The 26,051-nt window shown below is 45.7% G+C and overlaps 1 protein-coding gene across 2 annotated transcripts in view; it reads left to right on the forward strand.

The window, feature by feature from the left end:
* The first annotated feature begins 7,122 nt into the window (after positions 1-7,122).
* The window catches only part of LOC129693737 (NACHT, LRR and PYD domains-containing protein 3-like), a 31,757-nt gene continuing 12,828 nt past the window's right edge, over positions 7,123-26,051 (forward strand). The window contains exons 1-6 of one of the 2 annotated variants that reach the window (XM_055630508.1): positions 7,124-7,235; positions 12,790-12,834; positions 14,069-14,161; positions 16,451-16,735; positions 21,593-21,685; positions 24,481-24,647. In XM_055630508.1, the coding sequence (XP_055486483.1) occupies positions 14,101-14,161; positions 16,451-16,735; positions 21,593-21,685; positions 24,481-24,647 (606 nt within the window). In that variant the 5' untranslated portion in view covers positions 7,124-7,235; positions 12,790-12,834; positions 14,069-14,100. Of the gene's footprint in view, positions 7,236-12,789; positions 12,835-14,068; positions 14,162-16,450; positions 16,736-21,592; positions 21,686-24,480; positions 24,648-26,051 lie in introns of both variants that reach the window. The other variant, XM_055630509.1, reaches the window with a different exon arrangement.

Below are 26,051 nucleotides of genomic sequence, written 5' to 3' on the forward strand. Positions count from 1 at the left end.
TTCATTGAAGCCCTTAAATCTGATTTAATTATTTTCAGTGCGGTGTAGAGACACTCTCTCCACGCTGACCTGAGTAGGTGGTATGAATGTTACTACCAGAGCTGCAAATGTTACTATTTCAGGTTGCACGGATAACGGGGAATTATAGACCAGTTAGCCTGACAACGGTATGAAAATTGATTTCTCCAATTTCAGGTAGTCCCTGCTTTTTCCTCCGTTTCCCAGCAATCCCTCAGCCCACTGCCTCCGCCTCTTCCTTTATTCCCCCCCCCCCCCCCCCCCCCCACCCGCACCCTGACATCAGGCTGAAGAAGGGTCTAGACCCGAAACGTTGCCTATTTCCTCTGTTCCATAGATGCTGACTCACCCGCAGAGTTTCTCCAGCATTTGTGTCTACCCATTCACACAAGTTCTGTTATCCCACTTTCGTCACCCATTCCCTCCACATTAGGGGCCATTTTACAGAGACAATTAACCTACAAAGCCAACTGGATATGGAAGGAAACTATCCATAAAAAAAAGAAACTATCCATTTTAATTATTTTCAGGTCCTTATTTCTCTTCCTTTTAATATTATATAAATACTCGAAAAAAATGTGATGTGCGCTTTGCCCCCCCCCCACCCATTTTTCAGTCTTAAATCTCGAAATGATGCTTTGCCCCCCCCCCCCCCCCCCCCCCCCCCCCCCCCCCCCCCCCCCCCCCCCCCCCCCATTACAGCTACTATATATTTTAAATTCAGTTCAAGACTATGTTGCTTTCAAGACAGTTAGATAGGGCTCTTAAATATAGTAGATTTAAGGGATATGGCGAGGAGGCAGGAATGTGGTAGTGATTGTGGATGAACAGCCGTGATCAGAGTACATGGCCGTGCTCCCGTACCTATTGTCTATAGCGGGGTTGCACGTAAGGTCATCGGGTCAAAGTGTGTGCCGCACGGAGTACCACAATCCATGTGGAGTACATGGCAGCTTCCGGAATATACTGTTAATACACGAAACGTGTACTTTCTTACCCGTTAAAAACTGCCGAAATTGGTCATTTTTTGCGCTGTAAATAATTGTGGAAATCGGGGTAAGAGTGAAAGACATGTACCCTACTTCAGAATTCCAAACGTGAGGAGAAATGATGGTAGAGAGAAGTGAGAGCTGAAGGGACAACAACAGCGAAAGTGGTTGGCGGACATTGGCCGTGCAGATATTAAGATGGAAAATATTGGGAATTATTGCGTTTGCTCACTGCATTTCTTCAACAGTAAGGCATTATTTGTGTTTACTTTTATTCTTGTGGTATCTAAAAAGTTTCAGAAGTAATAAATCTGGCTGCAATTTTTTTTTAATCGCCCATGGTTCTGAAGTGGATTTTTACATGCAAAAATAAAACGCTTCTGAAGCTAAATTCATCATTAAAAAACAATCTCCAGACTTACGAGTGGTGTGTGGAAAAGTATGTTGTCTATCATTGTGCTATTGAGATGTATATTATGGCAAATAATAAAATGTCCTGACAGCTTAAACAGTCACTCCCTTTCAAAGATATTGTCAATTTGCATGTTCTGAACCCCACGAATAATCAGGCTGCCTTTTAAACCCATGTCTTTAAAGTTTAGAGTCTAATGGTTGTAACTCTGCTATTGTGTTTTTTTTTAATTGTTTATTCTTGAAAAAACCCATGATTCATTATGCTAAAAAAACATTACAGAAAGCAGCATAACAAAATATGTTCCATTGAATTAAAATTATAAAAGCATTGCTACAAAATGTATTAAACCTTAAGACCATTTAGTATGAACTTAATGATTCAATTATGACAAAAATATTCTCAAGTGCAATAGAAATTAAAAATAAATGCATAGGTAGTTATGTTTGCTACAAAAAGTACTTACCTAAAATGTTGTTAATTACGTCCTTCCGAACAGAATTGCTTCTGCCAGATCCTCTTTCATTGAAGCCCTTAAATCTGATTTAATTATGTTCAGTGCGGAGAAGAGTCTCTCTCTCCACGCTGACCTGGGTGGGTGGTATGGCTGTTACTATCATAGCTGGCAATTATACTATTTCAGTTTGCAGGGATGACGGGGAATTATAGACCAGTTAGCCTGAAATCGGTGCTGGGAAAGATGCTGGAGTCAAATATTATAGTAGTAACTAGACTGAGTGGAACCTGTTGGGTCCCATGTTCACACGGAAGGTCTGGGCTCCCAACGCAATATTCCACCTTTCCACAAATTCCAATAATGGTGGCCAGTGGGAGGGGGGGGGGGGGGATTTCTGGAGCACTAGTATGGGTGTTGTGGGCTGAAGGGACTGGTTTCCAGAGGGCTAGTATGGGCTTTGTGGGCCAAATAACTGGGAGACAGTTGCCAGTGATGTGCTGTGCCGCCTTCACCACTCTGTGTAGTGATTTGCGGCTGTGGGCAGAACAGTTCCCGCACCAGACTGTGATGTAGCCCGTCAGCAGGCTCTCGATGGTGCAACTGTGAACGTTTGTGAGGATGCTGGCGTTCATGCCAAACTTCCTCAGTCTTCTAGGGAAAAATAACCTTTGGCGGGTTTTCTTCGTTATTGTGTCCGTATGCAGTGACCAAGAGAGGTCATCAGTGATGTGCACACCGAGGAACTTGAAGCTACTGACGCTTTCAACCTCAGCATCACCGATGTGGATGGGGAGGTGTCCACTCCGCTGCTGTCTCCTGTAGTCAACGATCATCTCTTTAGTTTAGCTGACATTGAGAGAGAGGTTATTTTCCTGATACCAGCTGTTTAGTGTCTTTTCCTCCTCTTTATAGTCCATCGCATTATTGTCTGTGTTGGGGTCCAGGATGGTCATGTCGACAGCAAACTTTAGGATGATGTTTGAGCTGTGCTTAGCAGTACAGTCGTGCGTGAAGCGGGAGTACAGGAGAGGACTGAGCACACACCCCTGTGGTGCAACTATGTTGAGGATCAGTGAGGAAGAGTTGTGGATGCCAATTCTCACAACCTGGGGCATGCCCGTCAGGAAGTCGAATATCCAGCCGCATATGGGGGTCTCCAGTCCAAGATCAAGGAGCTTGGGGACGAGTTTTGAAGGAATGATAGTGTTGAATGCTGAGCTGTAGTCAATGAAGAGCATTCTCACATATGTATTCCCATTGGCCAGGTGGATGAGCGCAGTGTGAGTTGCCATGGCGATGGCATCGTCCGTGGCCCTGTTTGGTCTATACACAAACTGTAGAGCTGTCAGGCAGAGAGGAGCAGATGTGAGTTTTGACTCGAATCACTTCATGATGACTAATGTCAGTGCGACAGGACGGTAGTCATTTAAACAGGAGATTAATGGTTTCTTTGGAACATGAACAATGGAGGATGCTTTGAACGGGGTGGGAACCACAGACTGACTCGATAGCCTGAAAGCCAGCTAGCTAGACAGATAACGAGCTGGCTCGTTTGCTACAGGTCGTAATGACTAAATGTTTGGAAAGGCAAATGCCTGGGCGGGTATATGGTACAGAATTATATGGGGAGGTGTCTAGCTGGCGTTCGGGCAAGATGGCTGGTCGGCTGGCTGGCTAATTGTCTAGATGACTAGATGGATCGACGGGTTAATGGATAGATAACCTGGTATGTATTTATCTAGCTACATAGACAGCTGGATGGACATAAATGCTGGAGAAACTCAGCGGATGAGGCAGCATCTTTGGAGCGAAGGTATGGGTGACGTTTCGGGTCGAGACCCTTCTTCAGACTGATGGGATGGGGGGGGGGGGCGGGAAGAATAAAGGAAGTGGCAGAGATAGTGGGCTGTGAGCTGGGAAGTGTAGGGGAAAGAGGGAGAAAGCAAGGACTACCTGAATTTAGAGAAGTCAGAGGAGGCCCAGGTCAGAAAGGTCGCATTCGGAATGGGAGGCGGAGGGGGAGTTGAAGTGCCGAGCCACCGGGAGAACAGGTTGATTAATGCAAACTGATCGGAGGTTTTGGGCGAAGCGATCGTCAACCCTATGCTTGGTCACAGCGATGTAGAGCAGCTGACACCTAGAGCAGCAGATGCAATAGATGAGGTCGGAGGAGGTGCAGGTGAACCTCTGCCACACCTGGAAAGACTGCTTAGCTAGAAAGCCTGATAGATAGAAAGATACATAGCTAGATTGCTAGATTGTTTATAGCTAGATAGAACAAATAGCAAATAGCTACCTTAATAGCTAAATATGAAAATAACTGGATATCTATAAGCTAGTGTACAGTTCCGTTCACCTCTATCGCAGTGTGGGCATGTACCTCAGGTTCACCACTATCGCAGTGTGGGCATGTACCTCAGGTTCACCACTATCCCAGTGTGGGCATGTACCTCAGGTTCACCACTATCCCAGTGTGGGCATGTACTTCAGGTTCACCTCTATCCCAGTGTGGGCATGTAGCTCAGAGAGATATGACCATGGCGGATTTGAAATTAAGACATAAATACATATTAAACACGGCAATCATCGACGTGATGGTTCCCACTACGTTTCGTCAATATCATGGCGTTTAATGCTTACAATTAATAAGCTAAGGCATTCGTAACTAATTTCGATGCAGGCTGTCGTTGTGTGAGACTCAGAGCTCAGTGTTTGTGTGCAAGCTCCTGCCTGTCCACGGGACGGATTCCAACATCGACATTCCTTAGAACAGGGAGCGGCTTTTCTGCTGAAAACAAATCCAACCGGTTCGGCAACACAGTGTTATTCAGCTGTAAATAAAATTGTTTTAAATATGTTCTTTCACATTCCTGAAGGACTGACTTGGTGCCATTAACCACGTTTATTAGAGAGAGTAAATTTACGATGGGCGATTTCTTTAAATTTCCGCAGTAATGCGGTTCTATGTCGTGTTACAGGTGAGGGATGTTTGAGCTGAAACTTGTACTGCGGTGGCAGCACCATTCACACACAGGGCAGTGCTGACAACCTCCCAGTGCATGGGGCGGATCGGATTCACAGCTTGGGATTCGTTGAAGTAAAACAAAGACACCAGCCCTATTGGTGCGAATGGAATAGTAAAGACAGAAGTTATGAGAACTACACGGAAATCCAGGCAGAAAATACATGCGATGTTGAGGTAAGGTTTGTCGTTGATGTTGCTGCCGATGTGTCCCCGTTTGGCCCGCTCCCCTTCGTGCCGCTTTCTGATCTGTACTAGACCAGTGGCCCGGTAGCTCTGTGAGGATGGATGGAACCGGGACTGTTGTAGTCCACCTTTACCTCGGGCAAGAGTAAATTCTAATTAACCCTTCCTGCTACTGAGAATGCAGGGACTGATCCGGATTTTAACATAACCGGTAGGAATTCTGTCTGCGGCATCCCAGGCAACATTCCCAGTGTCTTTCTGCCCGCTGTTCCTCTCCGTAGACAGCAGTCAGCCAAGACTGGGTCTCCCCCGGCTCCCACCGACACCTTACAGATCAGCCACTGGACACCGTGAGACTAGGATCACTGGAATTTAACCCATTCTGGTCCAGCGGCATTTCCCAATTATACTGTAATGCCCAGCTGACCAGGTTGAGACCCGGCTCCTACAGTTTCCCGAAGATGAGAGGAGACCGAATTGTTCAGCTCATGGTCGGTGAACACGTTCCGCGGGCCTATTGTCGGTCTTCATCCCGCACCCGAGAAATCTGATCGAGATTACTCGACCGAAACTAAACCAACCTACAAAGAGAAACGCGTTCTCTGATTCATCAGAACAGTTCATGGATGTGGCTTTAGCTGGTATCTGACGTGAACACTGAGGGAGAAGTGAACCGCGATAGATTCACGTTAATGAGACCATAAAAAAATGGAGAAAAAAAACAATAAAAATAAAAATGGAAGAAGATTGCTGTTCGCTTAAAGTGTATCCATGTAGCAATATTTCCTCGCGCGGGTCGACACGTCTAAACTGACCTCTGGAGAGGAGAGTTTTGTCACCAGACCTCACATAATAAATAACCATAATGAGTGACAGCGGGTAGGAGAACGACGGATATTTTCCCAGGAATGCCGCAAACAGAATTCCTGCAGGTTATATTTAAATCCTATCCATGTTACTGTATTCCTACCAGCAGAAAGGGTTAACATGAATTTAAAAATAACTTTTGCACACGATATATTAGTATTGGTCTTGGTTTCAGCAGCAAGACCGCTCCCTGTTCTGAGGAATGTGAGGGTTGGGATCCACGCTGTTGCCAGGCAGCTGCTTGCCCGCAGATACCGAGCGCTGCATCTCACAGAAAGAACAACCGCACCTCGCAAATCAATATTCACCTGACTAGCCGAATGAAGCAAAGAGGAAACAATTTTAAAACATATCCGTGCGCAGTCAAGACATCGTTGTGGAATTAAGGTGAGACTATCGCAGCTCAGATTTATGTCTGGTGTTTGTTTCCAATCAATATTTAAAACATAAATACCAAATATCAGCGGCCCAGGCATCAGTAGCGTGAGGTTATAATTGTGCTTGCACTGGTGACATGTATGTTGATGGTGCTGTCTGTTACAACGGGATGATTCTCCGCACCTTTACTCAGGATTAAGGGCACGGCACTGTGGCTGGGAAAGAAGAGAGGTTTACGTGGATAGGTCAATGGCAGTAAATAACATGGTGTTTGTAGCAAAGTGGGAATATTGGAATGTGTTTTGGGAGTCACGGTTCAATTATAATCATATACTCCGTCAGTTAATAATGTATCCAAAAGTGGATGCAGAACTCACTTCATTGTTCCACTTCTGAAACCACCCGATAATTAAATTAAATTGCCACTTCCTCACTGCAACTTCTCGCTCCCGTCTAAAACCTGGATGCTTCTAACATAACGTAAAGCAGACAGACAATGAAGAGTTTATAAAGCTCCGTGAGTAATTGGCAGAGGAATTAAACATTCACTTTCTATCGTTTTTCAGGCAAAAAAATGTAATCATTTTCCAGGTTTCTGAGGAGATAAGTGTAGAATGGCAACTCTGGAATTAGTTAGTGCGTTGAAGTTGGACTTTCAGATGGCTCGGTCGGACGTTGTGTGAGCCCAAATAGTCTATGACCTTGGAAGGACGGGTTGATTGGATCAGATATTGTGTGTGTGGGTTCGCCTGGTAGCGTTTTCCTTCACATTCAATTGTTGCTTGATGGTTATCTTAATATTGTTGATTCCAGAATCACAGAAATTTGGAACGCTTGTCCTCATCATGGCTGAAGATGCAGATTGGGGAGGGGATTCAGTGACATCTACATCAAGTAAACAGAAAGGTTTGTAGAGTCTTCTGTGAAATATAAATGTTACCATGACAATGGGTGTGGAGCTTTTGCAAATACTTAGGTTAATAAAAGAAATGCAAATAGGGAAGAGGCTGAGCACAGAACATTTGCATCTGCAGGGACAGCACAGTCTCGTGTGGACGGATGCAGGTAATGTGTGATACATCGCTACATTACAAAAGTTAAGTCAGAATTTCAGTGACCAGAATCATGGGTCATGCTGCGTAGAAATGGGCATTTTACCCACGATGGATCTGTCAGCCGCCAATCGCTCTATACTCTCACCAACGTCTGCAGATAGTAAGCATTTTTTATCTAGATTCATCACATCATTGTTTTGTAAGAAGGAACTGCAGATGCTGGTCTAAACAGAAGATAGATGCAAAAAACTGAATTAACCGCGGGACAGGCAGCATATCTGGAGAGAAGGAATGGGTGACGTTTCGGGTCAAGAATAAGGGTCTCGACCCGAAACATCACCTATTCCTTCTCTACAGAGATACTGCCTGTCCAGCTTTTTTTTGTCTATCTATTCTTTCTAAGCGTTCCATTCAATAACTAAAAAAGTTACATCGAGTTGTGAATATAGCTAGATCATCAGGCAAATCAACATCCCTCCCATTGACTCTATCTACACTTCCCGCTGCCTTGGCGAGGCCACCGGTATTATGAAGGATGAGCCTCACGCCGATCACCCCCTCTTGTCCCTTCTCCCACCAGGCAAGAGATATACGTGTGGAAACACATGCCTCCAGATTCATTGAGAGTTCCTTCCTGGCTATAATCAGACAACTGAACCACCCACTCACCAGTTAGCGAATGGTTCCATCCGCCCAATGGAAGACCACCGGACTATCATTAATCGCACTTTACTGGAATTAATTTACACTGAATGCCACTCCCATTGTCTTGTAGAGTGCCTTGTGGCTGACTAGATTTATTGTATAGTATTTTCTCTATCTCGTTAGTAAGCGACAAAAACATGTTTCATTGTACCCTGGTACACGTGACAACATCAAACTAAAGTATCCCATTTCGCATCACTCCTAGGTTTGTTGCCAACTACCCATCAACAATTTGAATGCTTAACCAGGTGCTGCCAAAATAATGTGAGAGTACTGCCTCCACTATCTCAGGTGGTGTGTCCCAATGTGGCAATCGTCTGGTGAAATATTCTTCTCAAGAGATCACCCAATAAACCCCTGACCTAAATCTATGCCCCCCCCCCCCCCCCCCCCCCCCCCCCCCCCCCCCCCCCCCCCAGGTCGTGGACCCGTCTGCAATACAGAAAAATATGTTTTTGCCATCGAGTTTTCTCATTGCTTTTAATGATCGCTGCATGTCCGCCACAACTTAAATGAACACGAATTCAAGCACTCCAGTCTCTGTTGATAATTGAAATATTCATTTCCGAGCAATACCCTGATGGATCTCCTCTGCATCCTTCCCAATGTATGGAGATCAGAATTGCACGCATTCCTCCAACTTAAGACGTAATCAACTGCGTATACATTTGTACATATAAAAAGTGCTTCCCTGCACTTGCATTCTATGCTGCAGCTAATGACAAGAATGCTAAATGTTGTCTCTGTGTGTGCTGCTGACGTATGGATCTATGGATTTGTACTGGTGTTTCTCAGTGGACTCTGGGCCCTTGTCGATCATGGTGAATATCCTGGTTTTATGTGTCCCTCCAACGTGATTAAATTAAAAATGTCATTTCTCCGCCTAGCATGTTGACTAATCATCAACACATACTGGTTCAAATCCAGTTGCGGCGGTAGAAGTGTATAGTCAAGTGATCACAATGTTGGCAGATAACTAAAGGGCCAAAATCAGGAATACTTAGAACAAAATTATCAAGTTATCTCAAAATAACAAGCATTCAAATTGTAATGGCAATTTCTTTATTTTCCAATGTCCAACTTTCCGTTGCCATTACGACACCGGCAGGTATGGGTGATCTTAAGCAGATTAAAATGACGACCCTTCCACTCGTTATTTCCAGAAAACAAAGAACATTGATTCTTTAATCAAGTAGTTGTACAAACAAAGAGATGATTCATACCAGGTACACCTAATTCTTGTACAATAACTTTTCGTTCTTTCTCCGCTGTTCTTTCCCCTCTGGTAAGAACCGTGTACTCTCCGTCTCCTGTGACCGATCTGATGTGGTCACTCCCTGGCGATGTTATATGTAACGTCCTTCTAAGCATAAATAGCCCGCCCCAAAGTGTTTAAAATAATACTGCTAGAAATATCTAGACAAAATAATGTAATTTGCCAACAGCAGCTAGCCTAAATCTAAATGGCTCCGACACACATTTTATTTTGAATACCTGGAGATATAATAGCACCAGATTCCAAGGCAGTTTCTTCCACACCGAATTAGTGAACGAACCGCTCAGAAGCTAGGAATGTATTCATGTGCTCTCATTTTACCGTTTAATTGCACTATGCTGCATTGTGTGAATGTTGTTTTGTACTATTATACAATTATCACGATGCCTTGCTGTTGCAGCACCAGTATTAGATAGCATTTATTCACATAAATAAGGAATAATATTACATCGTTTCATCAGACTGGTGTTGCTGTGTGTCGCGAGACAGATGCTCAGCCTCTGTTCTTTAGTGTTTAGAGGAATGAGAGGTGACCTGAATGAAATGTCCATAGATTTGATGTATTCCGGGTGTTATGTTATGCTGCATGTAAGAATTTAATTGTTCCATTGTACGTGTGAGAATGTAACACTCATGACTACTTGTTTTCCCCCTAAGTGAAGAGTCCAGTTCTACGGCTCAGAATCTGTGACTGGGATGGTGGTCGGTGTGTTTCTGGGTGGCTTGTTTCTGACTCGGAGGAACGGTAGAACAATTAATGCCCAGCTCTACCCATGTGTAAATGAGCTGGGGGTTCCTGTCTTCATCACTCTGTTTACCTATGGTACCTCCAGCCCCCAGCTACCGATGGTCATTTGCGGTTTCAATAAATTGAGGACAGCGTAAGCCAATTATTCGACTCACAGTGCATTTGCCGGTTGCGCACGAGTTCATCGGTCAGATCCCACCTTCTGGTAACCAGTCTTCAAGCACACATTTTAGTGTATAGGTTTCTTCAAATGTAATTTTGGCTGAGTTCAAGATCTGTACTGATCCTGTGGTGGGAGAAATGTTTCACCAGGGCTACAATCTTTCAGCTAATTCCTGTATCATCGTGCTACCATGTATTCGACCGAATTGCTCAGGGAAACTGCTCCTCCTCCTCCTTTTGTCCCTCATCTCATTACTCTACACAGCTCAAATGATGCTCTCGTGAAATTTAGTTCTTCTAATAATTTATCAATGTTCCTAATACAGTTAAAAATGCCCACACTTATTCCAATGAACCACCTAACAGCCCGTGACTTTCGCAATCGTAACCTTTGTTGGAATTAGAAATGTGTGGTAAATGTTTGAGTTGTGTTAATGTGTTGGAACAGCATTTGTTTTATTTGAGCGGAAGTCATGAGCAGCCAGCCAATTCCACCTATGACATGTGAGTAGGTCTGTTGGGGGAGAGAGTTCACCATTTGGACTCATCGTTATTTTAAAGTAGAGGTGGTGTGCAACCTAAATGGGAACTTGAGGTTGTGTTTTCCAGTTTGATTTCACACCTGCAGCCTGCGAGTCTTTATATCAGATTTGCAACATCTGCGGGTCTTTGTTCCAGACCTGCAACAGCCGTGGGTATTTCAGGTTTGCAGCATCTGCTGGTCTTTATTTCAGGTCTGCAGGTTCTGCAGGTCTTTATTTCAGATGTGCAGCATCTACGGGTTTGATAGAACTGCAGATGCTGGAAAAATCGAAGGTAGACAAAAATGTTGGAGAAACTCAGCGGGTGAGGCAGCATGGATGGAATAAGCGACATTTCTGGTAGAGACCCTTCTTCAGACTGATGTGGGGGTGGGAGGCAGAAAGAAGAGGCGGAGACAGTAGGCTGTGGGAGAGCTGGGAAGGATAGCGGAAGGAGGGAGAAGCAAGGACTACCTGAAATTGGAGGTCATTGTTCATATCACTGGGGTGTAAACTACTCAAGCAACATATGAGGAGCTGCTCCTTCAATTTGTGGTGGGACTCACTCTGGCCAAGAGGAGGCACAGGACAGAAATATCCCACCACTGGCCACATTTTCCATCTCCTCCACTCTCGGCTTTCCGCAGGGATGACTCCCTTCGTAACTCCCTGGTCAATTCGTCCCTTCCCACCCAAACCACCCCCTCCCCTGGTGCTTTCCCTTGCAACCACAGGAAATGCTACACTCACACTTTACCTTCCACCTCGACTCCATCCAAGGACCCAAGCAGTCTTTCCAGTCTTTCCAGAGGTTCACCTGCACCTCCTCCAACCTCATATATTGCATCCACTGCTCTAGGTGTCGGCTGCTCTACATCGGTGAGACCAAGCGTAGGCTTGGCGATCGCTTCGCCCAACACCTCCACTCACTTCGTATTAACAAACCTGATCTCCAGGTGGCTCAGCACTTCTACACCCCCTCCCATTCTGAATTCGACCTTTCTGCCTGGGCCTGTCCATGGTCAGAGTGAGTCCCACCGCAAATTGGAGCATCGCCTCATATTTCGCTTGGGTAGCTTACACCCCAGGGGAACGAATATTGACCTCCAATTTCAGGATGTCCTTGCTCCTTCGCTCCTTCTCCTCCCCTTTCCAGCAAAGATTATAGAGGAGATCCTCTATTGCTTCCCAGCTCTCACACAGCCCACGTGTCTCCGCCTCTTCTTTTCTTTTTCCTGCATCCCCCCCAACATCAGTGTCGACCTGACGGGTCTCGACCTGAAACGTCGCCTATTCCTTCGCTCCATCGACGCCGCCTCACCCGCTAAATTTCTCCAGTATTGTCCTGGTGGGAGACCGCTATTCGGAGTCAAAGCAAATGTCCCAGTTTATTTTACAGTTACAAAATGGCGGAATGTTCAGGTTACTATTTCATAATGAAACAGTGATCTTCTTATTTCCGGTTTCAGTTAATTTTGCTGATAAAACGTCCTCAATTGCCACAATAAAGGCTTTTCTAAGCCTTCTGTAAGGAGAGTTACACATGTTTATCGCCCTCTGGTCACAGCTAAGACTGAGTGATCCTCGGTGAAGTTGCAGCAGAATGATAGTAAGATGATAGGATACTGTGATGTTTTCAGATTTGCAACACAGAATGCATTTTGTACATATCCGTTCTCATTTCATTATTCAAATAAGTTGGGACTATTGGGTATGTGAGTGGTAATATGAAATTTACACAAATCTGTTGACCACCGCAGAATGACTGGTGATTTGCAAACAGTTTTTTTGGCATGTAATTTTAAAAAAATATTGCTATTCCAGAACATCTGAAGAGAAAAGAAAATGCCGACATGGTAGCAACACTCAGCAGTTTGAGCAACATTTGATACAGTCCCAGTTCAGATAATGGATCATATACACTTGCACTTCCACTGTTTTCTGCATGCACTATTTTAATCAATAAAGTAAATACATTGTCTTTATTACACAGGTAACAAATGGTAGTCAATTATACTTGGCCAGATTACTCGCAACGGTAAGATAAACAAATATGTTTGATTTAGATGCTAGTGGTTGTTTAAAGGCAGAAAGATATCACCTGTCCACGGTTGGGATAGCTCAGGACCAGAAGTAGTACCATTTAATGCAGAATTGTATCTTTCAGCTATGATAATAGAGAATGCCTGCAAGATAGCAAAGGATAATCCCTGCTTGTTGAGGATGAATTAGTTGGAGAGCTGAGTGCTGAGAGGAACAGATGTTGTGTCAACAATTCAGTTTTTCAATAAGCAACTGTACAGTGACATTCTTTTAGCACATATTACACATTCAGGCTTCGCCATTTTCAATATCCAAATCAGATCCGCCTGCGAGCTCGATGCCCTGGTGCAGTTCCTGTGAACAGACCTCCCCCTCCTCATCTATCTTTGTGTCCCGCGGGGCGCTCAACCTACCTTGAAGGGCTGTAGGCATGAACCCAGTTCACCCTCCTACTGGGCCACTCCTAGCGCCTGATGTCTCCAGCACTCTCCCGGTAACGCCGTCCGATGAACCTTTGTGCGGGTTTGGGCTGCGTCCTGTGGATATGAGACGGATGATTCTCCTGTGAAGTGGTGGTGGTACTGCAGATATCATCTGACATCATGGATACCATGCAGAGTGCAGTCCTGGGATATAATCCTTCTATTCTGGAATGGAAACTCCAGGGATGTGGTGGAATGTGCCATGGGAGCGGTGGGGCCTACAATTTCAAGTAGAGGTGGGATGCTTGTAGGTTATTTCCTGTTCCAGTTAGTGGGGAATAGGGCAATGGGTAACATGGGGGTATGGAAGCTTTTATCCTGGATGGCAAGGTTGTGGTGAGAATAGGGCCAGCATAGTGTGACAGTAATTCACCACCAGTGGGTATTTTTCCTCTTTCTGTTGAAGTGTCCAAACAGGTGAGGCGTGGATGTTGGGGATTGACCGAGTTTGGTCTGGAATAGTGACACGGTGATCAGGGAGTTTGACAACTTCAGGTTCTGGCACAACTGATAAATTGCTGCCTTGGATACATCAGACAAAGTTTTATGGATGACAGGGCAGATATGAAGAGCTAGGTAGTCTATTCCTGCTTTTATTTTTTGCTAATTTGCAGGGGTATACCTTGTTTGGATGGGGTGTTTTCCACATCTCTGCTGCACTGTAATGCTGTGTGTTGGTTCACAAGGCAATGTCTTCCTTCACATTCAATTGTCACCTGATTGTTCTGTTAATATTGTTTATTCCAGAGCTACAGTGTTTGTGATCGTCTGTCGACATCATGGCTGAAGGTGGTAACTGGGGAGGTGATTCAGTGGCCTCTACATCAAAGAAACAAAAAGGTTTGTGAACCTTCTGTGACATATATATGATGCCCTGACAGTGGGTGTACACCTGATGCAAGAAATGAGGTTCACACAGAAGTGGCAATAGGGAAGGGGGTGAGCCCAGAGAGTTGACATCTACAGGGACAACACTGTCACACGTGGACGGATGCAGGAATTGTCTGATAAATCGGCACTCTTTTTGGAAACAAATGAGTTGAGTTGCCGCAAAAGTTAAGGCAGAATATCACAATCCATAATCAGATTCTGCGCAGGAATGAGCGTTTGACCCATTTGCCACTTGTCAATTTATTTGCACTAATCTCATTTCTCAGCACTTGGCCTGTCGTCTACAATCCATTTGCAGTTCTAATGGACATCCAGGTGCTCCTACAATGTTGTGATAGAGTACCTGCCTCCAACACCACCCCAGACAGTGTGTCCCTGACTGCAGCCATCACTACTGAAAGATTCTTCCTGGAAGATCATCCTCTAAACCTCATGGTCCCCGAATTAAATGAATGCCCCTAGTGCTAACCGCCTCTGCTGTGGAGAAAACTATTTTTGCGTTTGACTCTATTTTTCTCATAGTATTCTGTACCTCTGCCTGTTCACCCCAGCTTCAATGAAGACGACTTAAATCACTCCAGTCTCTGCTGATAATTGAAATATTCATTTCCGAGCAATATCCCGATGAATAGTAAGATTAAACGAGAACTTACCAGTTTGAAGTTTGATCTGTATTTTGTGAGGAGTTATGATGAGGGATTACGTGAAGAAGCCGCTTGGCGCATGCGTGTCATTCTTCAGAGCAGCGGTGTGAGATCACAGATAAATGTATAGCCTAAACATAGTAAAATTAGGGAAGGTAGCTGTTAAGTATATGATCAGGGTGGGAGCGGAGGGCACGTAATCCCTCATCGTAACTCCTCATAAAATACAGATCAAACTTCAAACTGGTAAGTCCTCGTTTAATCTTACTATTTTACTTCGGAGTCACTTGAGTGACTACGTGAAGATTTTAAAGCTCTGTTGCCATGGAACGAGTCCATGCATCACTTCTGCCTTGGCTGTGGGAGGAATTGTGTTAACATAATTTGGACATGAATTCGACATTGAAATCATTAAATGTTTAACACAGGTTTATAACCCCTTTTTATGGGTTTAAATTAATTTACAGAACTTAACTTGTTTCTGCAAACGTTCCAGGTCTCATTACTGTTTTATTACAAAATAATTGGAATGTTTCCCCTCCAGATCACCATAAAAAAAAACCCAGAGAGATTGCCAGCTTTCTCTCTGTGAACAATGATCTATGCTGAGAAGGGAAATAAAATGGTAATTGCTGCTTTAGTCAAGTCATCTTTAATATTATCCGAGCGTTTCCTGGGGGCACCACAGATAGTGATCCCACTTGATTCATTTGGCAACAAACGCTGAACAATGACGAAAGGTCTACAGTGGTTTGTGGAGGTGGAAAGGAAGAAGCATTTATAAGGGGGGAGATAGAAAGAGAGAAGGAGGAGAGAAAGAGAGGAGGGCGAGAGAGGGGTGGGGGGGGAGAGGGGTAGGGGAGAGAGGGGTAGGGGGAGAGAGAGAGAGGGGGCAGAGAGAGAAGAAGGGGGGTGACGGGAGCATTCCCACAAAAGCCATAAATGACAGGACAATCTCAAAACCAAGCACCAAATTGTAAGCGAAGATGTGCATCCCTCGGGACAGTCCCCGCTCTCCCACGGCCACCCTCACGGCCCCCTCACCCCCCCCCCCCCCCCCCCCCCCCCCCCCCCCCACCCTCATAGTGATGTGATGGACGCGGGGGGTCTGGACCAATTGCTGACAGGGCGCCCCCCCGGCAGCGTCATGTCCGGTATTGGACGTTTATGTTGGTCTGTAGGCGATGCCGCCTTTCGTGTAGGTGATGTTTCGTCAGAGCAGCCATTCAGTGAGTTTGCTTTTAGGCGACCCATGCTTTTGGTTAGTAGGCGTTTCGTCTTCGTACTCTTTCGTTTTTTTGGCGTTTCGGCCTTGTTTCCATTCGGTTCTTTGGCTTCGACTTCTTTGCTTCGGCTTCTCGTCCGTCAGCGCCAGGTCCGCACACGAAATGTTAAACTGGGTTGATGGGACTAGCTTAGATGAGGCGTTTTGGTTAGGTTGAATGAAATGGCTTGTTTTCCTGCTCTGTTTCTAAGACGACATTAACTTCCACTTGGCCCTGAATGTCAGCTCAGATTGCTGCCAGATATTCCTAACCTGTGGTTTTCTCAATATGAAATTGCTCTGTAACGGGCAATTAATATTGTTTTTCAGGTGGGAAATTAATTCAAGTGGGCAAGGTCTTCAAAAGGCTTTGGCCAGGCACCTCATCAAAAGAAGATGGTCAGAACACAGGAACAACGACAGAAAAGCAAAGTCGGATTGAGTGCAGAACGTCAATGGAATGTGAACCCGCCGAAGAGGAAAGGGAACAATGTCAGTCCCGAGGGCAAGGAATAGGAGACGGGGTTCACGGCCCTGGAACTGACCCAAGTGGCAAAATCCACCATGACCGAGATTCATCTAACAAGGAATCATCGAGTCTCATCCAAGGAGCAGGTGAGTGAAATGGGAGGGGAGGGGATGCTGCAGAATGGTGAAGACTGTAGGAACAGGGAAGAGAAAAAAATAAAGGACCAAGGGCGAGGGGGAACAGGAGAGAGAAATAGTGGTGGAGGAGTGTTATTCTGACTGGGTTCGTGACCAATAGTATCCTGTCAGGTTCTGGAACCTTTGCAAATAGTGAACATGTCTTTGATTTGAACAAAAATGTAGGTGGTCGTGTTAGTCAGTTCACAAACAACATAACTATTTGCAGCATTGTGGTTAAGGAGAAAGCTGAGTAAATGTTCCATCAGTATACACATCAGTTGGAAATATGATCTGAGTTAAGGCAGACAAAGACTAGATTGTTTTGGCTGGAGGCCTAATAGAAGTATAGAATACAAGACCAAGTGCAGACCTGTTGGGGCTGTTCCCCGAACGTGCGGTAGGGGATGGGGAGAAGGGAGGAGCGGGGCGTTAGAAGGGAGGAAGAGGAGGGGGGTGTACCGGGAGGAGGGGGACAGAGAGGGGGACCGGGAAGGAGGGGACGGTGGGGGGAAAGGGAAAGGAGGGGGAGGGAGACAGAGGGGGAGAGGGTGGGGGGAATGCAGGGGGAAAGGTGGAAGGGAGTGGGAGTGGTGGGGGGAAGGGAGGGGGGGAGGGATGTGGGAGAGAGATGGGGGGGATGCTCCTGGACGCATTTCCCACGTGTTTAGTTACCAGGGAGACCAGCAGTTGCTGTGACATCCCACACATGAACGTCGCATCATTCCACCTGCCTCTTGACGGCACTGAAATAAGAACCAACAAGCTCAACAATCTCACGCAACAGGCTACACAGCTGGTTCAACAGACTGGACCTTTATCTCCTGCCCCCTCTTCTCAGACTCCTTGCCGAAGACTCACAACTGCCCTGTACACAGCACTTTACCCCCACACAGCCTCTCTCCCAACATAACTAGTCCCAACAGGCTGCTTCACTGCATCTTGCCTTTTTATTAATTGCTCAATCAGCCAATTTCTTCTTCTTTCGTGTGGCGTGCACAGCCTAAAGTTGTTGGACAACTTGTTCTATTTGATCTTCCGTTTGTACACATCGAGTTGATTGCATTAGTCGAAACAGGGCGGACCACGTGAAGGTTGCAGTCTCCCATCCCCAGCCAATGTCGATGCTCCAAACAATCCACGTGCCATATTTTCAAGTGCTCTAAACTGCCAAGTCCTTTTATCCATGGTCATTCTGGAGGGGGAGGGTGAGCAGCCAGTTGTCGTGGTGTACATTGGCACCAACGATATAGGTAAAAAAACGGATTAGGCCCTACAAGGTGAATTTAGGGAGCTAGGTGATAAACTTAAAATAGGACCTCAAAGGTAATAATCTCTGGATTACTACCAGTGCCACGGACTAGTCAGAGTAGAAATAGGAGGATATTGCAGGTGAATACGTGGCTTGAAAAATGGTGCAAAGGGGAGGGATTCAAATCTCTAGGGCATTTGGAACCAGTTCTGGGGGAGGTGGGACCAGTACAAACAGGACAGTCTGCACCTGGGCTGGAATGGAACCAATGTCCTTGGGAGTGTTTGCTAGTGCTGTCAGGGAGGATTTAAACTAATGTGGCAGGGGGATGGGTGCAAGAGCATAGAGGCATAGGGGCGTAAAATTAGGGTAGAAGCAATAGGTAGCAAGCTGAAAAGTAAAAGTGACAGGCAGACAAATCCAGGGCAAAAATCAAAAAGGGCCACTTTTCAACATAATTGTATTAGGGGTTGAGTTGTAAAAACAAGCCTGAGGGCTTTGTGTCTCAATGCAAGGAACATTCGTAATAAGATGGATGAGTTGAATGTGCAGCTAGTTATTAATTAATATGATATAGTTGGGATCACGGAGACATGGCACCAGGGTGACCAAGGCTGGGAGCTGAACATCCAGGGATATTCAATATTCAGGAGGGATAGACAGAAAGGGAAAGGAGGTGGGGTAGCGTTGCTGGCTAGAGAGGAGATTAACGCAATAGAAAGGAAGGACATTAGCTTGGAGGATGTGGAATTGATATGGGTAGAGCTGCGAAACACTAATGAGCAGGAAACGTTAGTGGGAGTTATGTCCAGGCCACCTAACAGTAGTAGTGGAGTTGGGGATGGCATCAAACCGGAAATTAGAAATGCTTGCAACAAAGGTAAAACAGTTATAATGGGTGACTTCAATCTACATATAGATTCCTTGGGCAAGAGTGACCATAATATGGTTGAGTTCTTCATTAGGATGGAGAGTGACATTGTTAATTCAGAAATAAGGGTCCTGAACTTAAAGAAAGGTAACTTTGAGGGTATGAGACGTGAATTCGCCAAGATAGATTGGCAATTGATTCTTAAAGGATTTGAAATGCAATAGAAGATATTTAAAGACTGCATGGATGAACGACAATTGTTCATCCCAGTTTGGCAAAAGAATAAATCGGGGAAGGTAGTGCATCCGTGGATCACAAGGGAAATCAGGGATAGTATCAAAACAAAAGATGAACCATACAAATTAGCTAGAAAAAGCAGCCTACCAGGGGACTGGGAGGACAAAGGGCTTAATTAGGAAAGGGAAAATAAATGATGAAAGAACACTGGCAGGGAACATAAAAACTGCCAGTAAACCTTTTTATAGATATGTGAAGAGGAAAAGATTAGTTAAAACAAATGTAGGTCCCTTGCAGTTGGAAACGGGTGAATTGATCATAGGGAACAAAGACGTGGCAGACCAATTGAATTGGTTCTGTCGTCACTAAGGAAGACATAAATAATCTGCCGGAAATAGCGGGGGTCAAATGAGATGGAGGAACTGAGTGAAATCCAGGTTAGCTGGGAAGTGGTGTTAGGTAAATAGAATGGATTAAAGGCCGATAATTCCCCAGAGCCAGATAAGTTGCATCCCAGAGTACTTAAGGAAGTAGGCCCAGATGTAGTGGACGCATTAGTGATAATTTTTCAAAACTCTTTAGATTCTGGAGTGGTTCCTGAGGATTGGAGGGTAGCTAATGTAACCCCACTTTGTAAAAAGGGAGGGAGAGAGAAAATGGGGAATTACAGACCAGTTAGTCTAACATCAGGTGTGGGGAAAATGCTGGTGTCAGTTATTAAGGATGGGGTCGCAGCACATTTGGAAAGTGGTGAATTCATTGGACAAAGTCAGCATGGATTTATGAAAGGTAAATCATGTCTGACGAATCTTATAGAATTTTTCGAGGATGTAACTAGTAGAGTGGATAAGGGAGAACCAGTGGATGTGTTATATCTGGACTTTCAGAAGGCTTACGACAAGGTCCCACACAAGAGATTAGTATGCAAACTTAAAGCACACGGCATTGGGGGTTCAGTATTGATGTGGATAGAGAACTGGCTGGCAGACAGGAAGCAAAGCGTTGGAGTAAACGGGTCCTTGTCAGAATGGCATGCAGTGACTAGTGGGGTACCGCATGGCTCAATGCTGAGACCACAGCTATTTACAATATATATTAATGAACTGGATGATGGAATTGAATGCAACATCTCCAAGTTTGCGGATGACACGAAGCTGGGGGGCAGTGTTAGCTGTGAGGAGGATGCTAGGAGAATGCAAGGTGACTTGCATAGGTTGGGTGATTGGGCAAATGCATGGCAGATGCAGTATAATGTGGATAAATCTGAGGTTATCCACTTTGGAGGCAAAAACAGGAACGTAGACTATTATCTGAACGGTGGCCGATCAGGAAAAGGGGAGATGCAACGAGACCTGGATGTCATGGTACACCAGTCATTGAACGTAGGCATGCAGGTGCAGCAGGCAGTGAAGAAAGTGAATGGTATGTTAGCATTCATAGCAAAAGGATTTGAGTGTAAGAGCAGGGAGGTTCTACTGCAGTTGTACAGGGTCTTGGTGAGACCACACCTGGAATATTGCGTACAGTTTTGGTCTCCTAATTTGAGGAAAGACACTATTGCCATAGAGGGAGTACAGAGAAGGTTCACCAGACTGATTACTGGGATGGCAGTACTTTCACATGAAGAAAGACTGGATAAACTCGGCTTGTACTCTCTAGAATTTAGAAGATTGAAGGGGGGATCTTATATAAACTTACAAAATTCTTAAGAGGTTGGACAGGCTAGATGCAGGAAGATTATTCCCGATGTTGGGGAAGTCCAGAACTAGGGGTCACAGTTTAAGGATAAGAGGGAAATATTTTAGGACCGTGATGAGAAAAAGATTTTTCACACAGAGAGTGGTGAATCTGTGGAATTCTCTGCCACAGAAGGTAGTTGAGGCCAGTTCATTGGCTATATTTAAGAGAGTTAGATGTGGCCCTTGTGGCAGGTATGGGATACTGAGTTTGATGATCAGCCATGATCATATTGAATGGCGGTGCAAGCTCGAAGGGCCGATTGGCCTACTCCTCCACCTATTTTCAATGTTTCTATGTCATTAATATAGGTTGTAAAACTGGGAGACCCAGCACTGGCCTTTGCTGCATCGGTCTAGTTATTGACCCATTTATCCAAGTGAATGGGCTGCCAGGCAAGTGGTCAGTGTTATTCTGGATGGTGTAGGAGCTGCAACATCTCTTGACGTGTCCCTTGTGCTCCTTGGGGAAAGGTGTGAATGTGAAGAAGCGAGTCGCTCGGTGCAAGATTCCAATACTGTTACACCACCAGGCCACAGGATGGAAATGGCTGATTCAGTTTAGTTTCTGGTTCAATCCGAACATTTCACGCTCCCCCCAAACCTACCCGCTCCGACCCCCAACACCGGGAAATTGATCGTGGTGGATAGTGGTTCACAGTTCACCTGGATATCTTTTCATTCTTCTCAATCATTGTCTAATCCCACTATTATTATTCGGGTTACTGCAGAGCAGCAGAATATGGTAACACCTATCCACACCACGGCTGAAGTTGGAAACAGGACTGCGGCTCCAGTGACCTCAACAACAAGGACGGACACAGGTGTGTTGCAGAATTCTTCACGATATAAATTTTGGCTTCATATCTGGTTTGCATCTAATACATGGTCCATAGGTCAGAAGGATAGTGGATTTAGGAAGGCACTGAGAAAAAGAGGATGTTAACATCTGCAGGCAGTAGTTGAAAGGACAGAGGGAGTGATCGTAGAGGCGATGAATCATCCTCATTGAAGATTCAGATGTGCATTAATGCAATGACTGGGGCGAGGCTTTCTGAGAGAGTGAAGAGTATAAGATGGTGCATGAATCGTGGCGACTCTTGTGTTTGGACTCTGTGTAGTCTGCACTGTTGGAGTTATTATGGCCCAAGTTGTGCCTCAGAATCATAGAGGCACCCGGCCTGGAACACGGCTCTTCAGCCCCACCTTGGACACGTCACACAACATGGCCGATCTACTGTAGTCCCACAAGCCGGCGTAAGGCCCATGTCCCTCTAAACCTATCCTATCCATGTACTGATTTTACCATAAAATCCCCGACCCCACCTGAAACCTATGTCATTTGTTTCTTGATTCTTCTCCTCTGGGTAAAAGACTGTGTATTAATCTATGATATATAATAGATCGTGTATCTACTCCTCTCCTGATCCTCATGTATAGGAGGATAGTCACTGAACTTGTGAACACATGACAAAGTATCATTGAAGCCTGGGAGCATGAGGCCACAGAGAGTGGAGCGATGGTGATGGGTGGGACACACTTGGTTGAAGGAGAGCAATTGCAAGGCATTTCCATTATCCATGAGTAAACTGGGTGGTTCATGCATGTGGAAGATAATCCTAGGGAGATTAGCTGGCATCAACTACAGTGTTGCCTCAGGTGATAAGTGCATCTGCACCTCTTCATCAGTGCATTTGTCTACTGTGTTTTTGCTGTGATTTGTTCCCTGTCTGAACACCGGCTATGGAGATGATCACAGTCCCCCAGTGCCCACCCTTCGCAGGTCACACACAGTCCCATCCCCCTGGGGCCCATGCTCCCTGGGTCACACACTGCCCCATCCCCCTGGGGCCCATGCTCCCTGTGTCACACACTGTCCCATCCCCCTGGGCCCATGGGTCACACACTGTCCCATCCCCCTGGGGCCCATGCTCCCTGGGTCACACACTGCCCCATCCCCCTGGGGCCCATGCTCCCTGTGTCACACACTGTCCCATCCCCCTGGGGCCCATGCTCCCTGGGTCACACACTGTCCCCATCCCCCTGGGGCCCATGTTACCTGGGTCACACACTGTCCCATCCCCCTGGGGCCCATGCTCCCTGGGTCACACACTGCCCCATCCCCCTGGGGCCCATGCTACCTGTGTCACACACTGTCCCATCCCCCTGGGGCCCAGGCTCCCTGGGTCACACACTGTCCAAACTGCCTCATCCCCTGGGTCACACACTGTCCCATCCCCCTGGGGCCCATGTTCCCTGGGTCACACACTGTCCCATCCACCTGGGGCCCATGCTCCCTGGGTCACACACACTGCCCCACCCCCCTGGGGCCCATGCTCCCTGTGTCACACACTGTCCCATCCCGGGTCACACACTGTCACATCCCCCTGGGGCCCATGCTCCCTGTGTCACACACTGTACCATCCCCCTGGGGCCCTTGCTCCCTGTGTCACACACTGTCCCATCTCCCTGTGGCCCATGTTCCCTGGGTCACACACACCGTCACATCCTCCCTCGGTCAGACGCTATCCAACCCTCCCCTGCTCACACGCTGCCGTAAGCTGGCAGAGAGGAGCGGCAACACAAAGCCTGGCAAGTGAGATGGATATTATTGAGGAGGTATTTGCATAGGTAGGTGGTTGAACAAAGGCTAGAGATGAAAAAAACAAGGTGTTAGGCGGAAAGATTGAGTGTTGGAGATTATGAAATTAAAGAAAGGAATATAGGAGGCAGGAAATGGGGAGCGGAGAAATCGGCGCTAGACAGTGGAGGGAGTGGGAGGAAATAAGGTGGATGTGTGGTTTGGATTGTTACATAAAATTGGAGAATTCAATGTTCATGCCATTGGATTGTAGGCTACCCAAGCGGAATTTGAGATGCTGTTCCTCCAGTGAGCACGTGTCCAAGGACAGAGAGGTTGCTATGGGAATGGGAAGAGAGTTACAATGGTTGGCAATTGGTCAGACAGAGCATCGACTCGGCGACTGTTCATCCGCCAAGACCTACCGGATTTTCCGTTTACTAACCATTTTTACTCCTCGCGCAGATTTTGCAACTTTTCACACTTGTCTTTTCATCTCTGGCCTTTGTCCAATTATCTTTTAATTTCAAAATAGACTTTATTCAGGTAATAAATATACAATACATAAATCGTGCGAAAAATTCATCTGACATTTCCGGGGGCTATACAAATTATTCAGTAGTCTACATACATTGCTCAAGTTTCGCAAATTTGTCCCCCACCCTTGTCACTCATGTGGCCCACTGGCTTGGAATCCCTTCCCTTTTGTCCAATTATCAGCCTATCAAAAACTCCCCTCACCTGTATCCACCTTACTTACCAGGCTTTGACCTGTCCCTCCTCTTGTCCACATTTCTCCCCACTCACAGCCACCACAATCAGCCTGAAGAAAGGTCCAGACTTGAAACGTCACCTATCCATGTTCTCCAGAGATGATGGTTGGCCCACTGAGTTCCTCCAGCACATTGTCTTATTCCGATATTCTGTTTTGATCATTCTAATTAGGGGGCTGGAACAGTCAGGATGAGGGTTGCTGTTGTAGCGGGAGACAAGGGGACTGGTTCAGATGGTGTTTAGTTTCTCTCTTTGAATATACAGATCTAACGTCTACATTCTCTGAGCTCCTGACACAGTGGAACGACTACCAATTGTTCCAACTGATAAATTTCTATCGGGAGAGACTGAAACCGGCGATTGAAGAAGTGGTTGAAAGTCTCGGCCTCATGATGAGGCAGGAGGGATGTTTCAGTGAACAAGAACACGGGGTAAGTGGAAGGAACACGGTGACTTGTTTCCTGTCACAGAACTGACGGCATCGAGGGGGGAAGAGTGACCAATGTCAGTCCCACACACCTCGCACTCCCTGGGTTGAACAGCGCAATGGAGACACTGATCTCTGATCAGTTTGCGTCCTGTAGATCTGGTATCAGGAATACAACCTGTGACCTGGGGATTTGTGAGAATTGTCCATTCTGATCCAGCTGTTCTTGCTACACATGAATCTGAGCACAACGGTCAGGAAGCAGTAAACTTGTAAACCTGAATCAGAAACAATAATACTTTTCAAGTGTCATCAGTTTCATTGATCACATTTAGTTCAGTTCATGAAACCACAGAGGACATTGGGCAGAAACACAAGGAACTGCTGATCCTGGTTTACAAAATAACACACAATGTGCTGCACAAAATAACTCTGTTTTTGGAGATGCTGTCTGACCTGCTGAATTATTCTAAGACATTGAACTGTTCGCTTATCATTCAATTGATAAATAAAATAAACAAAAGTACATTTGCTAAAATCTACAATATAAACAAACGTCAGTTATTTACACATCTGTGGGAAGAGAAGCTGAGTTAATGTGCAGTGAAAGGGGATGAGCTGCAGGAAATGTACAAGAGAGGGATGTCTTTGATCGGGTAAAACTGGGGCAGGTATAGAAATAAAAAAGTTATCTGATCAATGAGTGAATGTGGGCTCAGAGGGTAAGAATGTAGATGAAAGAACATAATAGCTTCAAACTACAGAGCAGGAAGAAATGCAGGTTGGACTGGACACGTCCATTCCCAGTGGGATACAGTCCATGTGAGGCCAAAAGGAATTGGATTAATTTCACATCAATTTCAACACAGCCATCATTGACCTGAATGGCCTGTTCCAGTGCTGTACACTGCTGTGTTCTCGGACACTGCCAGGTGTGAAGTGAGTTTCACACTGTCAGGACTCTGGGAGTACACGGTTTTTCAGCAGTGTCATGGGTGGACGAAGAGGCGGTTCAATGCCTGGCATTATGCTCAAAACTACCGGAATAGTAAGATTAAACGAGAACTTACCAGTTTGAAGCTTGATCTTTATTTTATGAGGAGGAACGTTGAGGGAGTACGTGAAGAACCCCGCTTACGACGCATGCATGTCATCCTTCAAAGCAGCGGTGTGAGGTCACAGATACACTATAATGACCTAAGATAGTAAGATTATTAAAGAGATACCAGTTTAAGATATGACCATACGAGGGTGGGAGCGGAGGGCATGTATCAAGTTCCTCCTCATAAAGTAAAGATCAAACTTCAAACTGGTAAGTTCTCGTTTAATCTTACTATTTTACTTCCGAGTCACGTGAGTGACTACGTGAAGATTTCAAAGCTCCATGACCTTATGCCGTGGAACAGTC

This window comes from Leucoraja erinacea, unplaced genomic scaffold (genome assembly GCF_028641065.1).
Source record: "Leucoraja erinacea ecotype New England unplaced genomic scaffold, Leri_hhj_1 Leri_405S, whole genome shotgun sequence".
Taxonomy (NCBI): Eukaryota; Metazoa; Chordata; class Chondrichthyes; order Rajiformes; family Rajidae; genus Leucoraja; species Leucoraja erinaceus.